The sequence below is a fragment of the Coccomyxa subellipsoidea genome (genome assembly GCF_000258705.1).
Source record: "Coccomyxa subellipsoidea C-169, whole genome shotgun sequence".
Taxonomy (NCBI): Eukaryota; Viridiplantae; Chlorophyta; class Trebouxiophyceae; family Coccomyxaceae; genus Coccomyxa; species Coccomyxa subellipsoidea.
The window spans coordinates 1,032,863-1,038,209 of record NW_005178026.1 but is presented as its reverse complement, the minus strand read 5'-3'; the positions used below and the strand labels follow the sequence as shown (position 1 = coordinate 1,038,209).

At 53.4% G+C, this 5,347-nt stretch overlaps 1 protein-coding gene across 1 annotated transcript; it reads left to right on the top strand.

Moving 5' to 3' along the window:
- Positions 1-3,050: 3,050 nt before the first annotated feature.
- Positions 3,051-4,644, top strand: COCSUDRAFT_19100 (H2TH-domain-containing protein; the record flags this gene model as incomplete). The annotated part of the gene is made up of 4 exons (XM_005644456.1): positions 3,051-3,153; positions 3,328-3,554; positions 3,964-4,128; positions 4,477-4,644. 4 exons carry the CDS (start codon positions 3,051-3,053, stop codon positions 4,642-4,644), a joined length of 663 nt encoding a protein of 220 aa, XP_005644513.1.
- Positions 4,645-5,347: the final 703 nt, after the last annotated feature.

The following is a 5,347-nucleotide window of genomic DNA, read 5'->3' as shown; positions in this document are numbered from 1 at the left end:
CAGGCCCTTCTTCTGCACTGCTGCTGGTTTTAGGCCTGCGAGCGGTGAGGGTCATCTCAATGCATACCTTGCTGGATGCTGCAAGAAAGAAGGGATTATTTCTTATGTCAAGGCATGCAGCTGCAACTGCTGTGCAGTCAGGCGGAAATGCCAGCTTGCGCACTGCTGGCACAACATTTGAAACCAATTATGCAATGATATCTGAACAATATGGTCAATTGCCAACCCCGGAAAACCCAGCACATTGAAATGCTGACCCCCTTCAAAGCTGATCTGGTGCTATAACACGCAAAAAGCAAAAATCATCACCTGTGGAGCTGCTTTCACTGGCAACAGATGCCCCATCACTGCTTGCTTCATCGCTTGAGCGGCTTTCTTGTGAAGTGCTCTCTGTAGCAATCGCCGTTTTGGCGGCTGTGAAGCGGCCGATGAGGCCCGGCAGGATGTAACGCAGGAAGTCGGCTGGCATGTTGCGGAGTGCAGCGCGCAGCGGCTCAGGCAGCGCTTCGTCCCATGGCGTTCCCTGCTGAATTGTTACCCGCTCTGACTGCATCGTTCCTGCACCACCAACTTCTCTATGATCAGCATGGGCTGGTGGCAGCTTCATCACTTGCACAGCATGCGCGTGCAAGAGGGAGGGCAGAATGGCATGACAATGACTTTCTTGGGCGCCATTATCAATGCCAATGTCCATGCAGTGCATGTAGAATGCAACAACAAGCCTATAGCATCAACCAGTTCCACCGCAAATACTTGAACACAGAGCAGATGTCCCCAGAACAGCACCACAATTACTGATAATAGGAATGAGGCGCGTTATCAGGGTCGCATGCAGGCAGTATCGTGCATGGTGCTTCTCCAAGACGCGTGCCAGATTCCCAAGCATGCATGCCTGATAACCCACTCGCCGTAACGGCACGATTGTCTATGATTAGCCTCCAGCACACCTGCATAAGCGCTCGGCGCAGCATCGCTACTGGAGCTGATGGCGCGAGCGCGCAAAGAGGGAAACGCAGCGGCTGCGGCTTCGCGCGCACGGTGGATGATGCCGGCCACGACGCGTTCCGACAGCCGCCCGGTCGCCGGCGCGGCGCGCCACATCGCCACCGCATGCGCCAGTTCGGCCGCGCCTGGTCAGGTAACAAAGCAGCAGCCAAGTCAGGCGCTTGCCCCTGCTGCAAGGCACCCAAGAGGTGCAACCTCGTCTTTATGGGCAAAATGAGAGCTCTTGCCAACCTTGCCATATCTGGCATCAGCCACTTGTGGGGTAGTGACTGAAAAGGCGATTCAATCCGGACACAGGATGTTGTATAAGAGCACAAATTGCAGGTTAATCGCTGCTTCATGCTGTGTTGCGGAGGGCTGTCAAACACAAAGCAGCAGTTCGCAGGAAACATAGCGGAGAGATGCTGCTGGAAGGCAAAATCGCGCAGGGAGGCACACCGTGATCTGAGCCAGGCCTGTCATCTGCCAAGAGCACTTTCAGCGCAACGAGGTCCCAGTGCACATCTTCAAGGCTGCTCCCTGCATCGCCTGCATCACGGCGGCTGGTGCTTTCTTCGCCGTGCCGCAGGGCTGCTGAGTCACCTGCTGACTTGCCACTAACAGCATCCTCTCTTTCTGCTGGTGAGGCTGTGGGTCCTGAAGCTGCGTTGCTGCCAGCTGTGCTTGCTGCAGATCGAGAACTCATGCTGCCATAGGCGCTTGCAGACCCCCTCTCAGGCTGCAGAGAGAAATGGGAAGATGAAGATTGTTTCTCTGTGCTGCTGAAAGCTGTGAGCTTAGCTCCTGGTGCTCTTGAGCTGAGCAGGCTGTCGCCCGCCATTATTGTGTCATGAGAGTCTTGCTGCAAAACCTGCACAACAGGGCAAGCACATCACTGCTGAAGGTGGTGTAGCTGCTCTTAAATGTTTGTTTGCCACAGAATCTGGCTAGTAGCCTGCCACAGAGTCTGGCTAAAAGCCTGAAGTACAGGCTGCAAGAGACAAACCTGCCCTTGGCCATCCAGGATGTACTGTAAAGATAGAAGATTGCTGTCTGCTGGCAGCTCAGACGCATAATTTTCGACAGCAGTCTCGTCATTGCACCCTGTGAGGAAGAGCTCTAGTGCAACGGCAAAGGGCAGCGAGTCCGAGCACAGCAAAGGTGCAACGTAGTGCCCCGTGCCCAATCGGTGTATCGAGAGGCTATCCAAAGACGACAGGTACGCGTACTGAGCCTCTGACTGTGCCCTGCACATCGAATGGTCTATGAAATCCCGTATCTTCAAAGTACTTGGGGTTCAGATGACCTCAGCGTCAAACAAAAAGTGATCAATCAAGGCTAACCCTTCATAGTTTCCTGCAGGTCAAAAAGTCTTCTACCTGCACATATGAAATTTTCGACGTCCAGTTCCTGCAAAAATAGCTTTTGGAGTGAAACATTCACGAGCACAGAGATCAGTTGCTGATGGACCACGGGCGTGCTGCCTTGGCAGCATTATGCCACTCGAATCACTCGCAATTTAATATTTTACTGACTTCCAACGTCTGTTGATCACATCTCAAGGAGTCTGTTCTCTTTCGGGACTCTGCATGCATGTACCATGCATGGCACGTGATCTCTTGCCATGTGGTACTCCTTGACGTCATAGGTTGTCGTGTCCTGCACTTCCGGCCAGAGCGATAAATCGCAAGAGATTTACTGCAGCATTTAGCCTGATGCACTGTCGATCCGTCTGTGCAAGCATCGTGAACGGTTGCAAATTTTTGATAAAGCTGAACTCCGGCCGTCGTTCGCTGCACATCTTGAAGCAAAACACCGCATTGATTTCCAGTTTTGGTTCTGTGCAGAGGGTATCACATCAGTATTTTGGGGCTTGCAGGTGATGTCTCAACATGTCCGGAATTAGTTGGATGCCGCTAGTGAGATAGGGTACCCAAGCCCGGATCTGGAAATACTTGATCGCCTCCAAGGAATGCAATCCACAATTTGTTGCAGTTCAGCCACACATTTGGATCGCTTTTTGCAGGCCTTTGAAGCGTCTTCCCTTCTCCTACTTGACTGTACGGATGGTGGAGGGCCACCAGTGCCACAGGGTGGTCCACGCTCACAAGAAAGTCCTCCTGGGCCAGCGCTTCAAAGCTGAGTCTCCTAATGGCAAATTTACGGAAGGTAAATATGCTATGCACTAGTTGCATTGTTACTCTCAGTCTCAAGACAGAGCCTGCACATGCTGCGTTTGCTGAAGATCTTGCCCCCAACAGTGGTACTTACAGCCAGCTGGTGGCAGCCAGGAGTGATACTCCAAATGCATAAGTTTTCAAGAGTTTGTTTCTCCACGTTCAGGAGCCAGAGCAATAAACCAGCAGCCGCTGGCGCGCATAGAGTGCCACGGCAAAAACCTGTTCTACTTCTTCGGGGATGGTGCGGAGACAGTAGTGCTGCACGCGCACTTTGGCATGAGCGGCGCTTTCAAAACGCTGCCGCGGGGAGGGACGCCGCCTGAGACCACTCCCAACACCCGCCTGCTGCTGACCGGCGAGAAAGTAGTGGCACTGCTCAGCGCTATGATCGTGCAGCACGGTGGCTTGGGTGCGACATTTTTGTGTCATTCTTTCATCGAATTTTGGCCACCCGAGCGGCCTGAGCATTCGCTGGTGGACTCTGCTGGTGTGAAAAGCAGAAGGACAGTGTTCTGCACACACGGATAGTTCAGCCATTTGTGCCATTGTCAGGGCTCTGCAGGGACCATGGCGCTTGGAATATAGTGCTCTTTATGCAGCTCTGCAGAAGGGACCATCTCTGGCTGCAGAGTCCTCTGCTGCATGCATCACAGCTAGGCTATTTTGCATTTAATGTCACCTGGGCCACCACTTCCTGATGGGCTCTCCCTCAAGGCATGCAAGCCTTGTTCAAAGAGTGGATATCATGTGCACGTCTGCGTCAGAGAGCCAAAGATGTTTGCGCGCAGATCTCTATGAGGAGAAGCTGGCAAAGCTGGGCCCAGACCCACTGAGGGAGGATGCAGACAGGGAGCGGCTGTGGGAGGTGATGCAGAAGAGCAAGAAGTCCATCGGGCAGTTGCTCATGGACCAGAGCGCGGTGGCAGGCATCGGCAATATCTACCGCGCTGAGATATTGTTCAAGGTACAGTATCTCCTCTCTTGTGGTCCAAGCGCTCTCATCAGCAGATAGCATTCCCTGTCCCCCCATCATGTTCCTGACGCTGGTGCGGAACGCTGGACTGGCTTGATGGGATGGGATCTGCTTGTGTCACAAGCCGTGTGCATTTTTTTTTGGTGGCGCAGTTTGCCTGACAAAAGTCTGGTAATTCAAGACAAGTGCCGGCGCATCAGACAGCCTCCGGGCCGCTAGATAGAAAAAAGTCTGCAAGACAAAGCAAGGTCAGTAAAGAAAGCTCAACTGCATGTGTCTTAAGGGTGAAAGGTGCATGTTGATTCACTGTACATTATGTCATGGTGTGCTGGCTGGCAGGCGGGCGTACACCCGGAGGAGCCGGGGCGGTTAGTAAGCAGGGAGGGATTTGAGCTGATCTGGCGGCACAGCGTGGATCTGCTGCAGCGCGGCTTCAAGAGCGGCTCCATTCTTACGGTGGATGCTGACGAGGCCAAGGTCCTGGGGCCACCCTGGCAGCGCAGGTAGGCTCTTCAGTCATAAAATTAGTATAGTAAATTAGTAACAGATATAGGAGAAGTGCAGGGCTTGGAACACAGGAATGAGCTCGTCCTAGGAATCAAAACAATACCCAGGCTGCAAGATTCGTTGCTCCGCTTTTGAACCTATCAGCATGCCCTCACCATCACTCCTGCTAGAATACCTGGCTGCCATTAAGAGCCAAACACCCTTGGAGAGCACCTGGTCCAATGGCCTTATTTGTTGCATCCCTGTATTGCTGCAGATATAAAGCTCATCAGGATGCCACGGTCCAAAGATGTTGACATGCCAGGCAGTGGGGTAGCCCGCAGTCGGTGCGGACACGCTCAGAATTGCGTTTGGCCAGACTGGGATGACTACACCCGTGGGTGGCAGGTAGATTACTAATGCACCCCTTCGGCGCAGGTACATCTACAACCACGCCAGCTGCGGGCGGTGCGGTTCTCCCATCAGCACGTGGATAATCCAGGCGCGCACATGCTACGCCTGCCTCACCTGCCAGCCCTTGCAGCCCGAAACCCAGCTGTCGCCCGAGCGTTCAAAAGTCCTCGCCGCCGCCGCGGGCACCAAGGTGGCGTTCCCTGTCTGGACCTAAACTTAGTTATGTCCCTTATACGCTGAATAGGGAAGAATAAAATTTCCTCATCTGCTCTGCTTGCTCATTCTTCACAAAGACCAAGCACGCCACCTT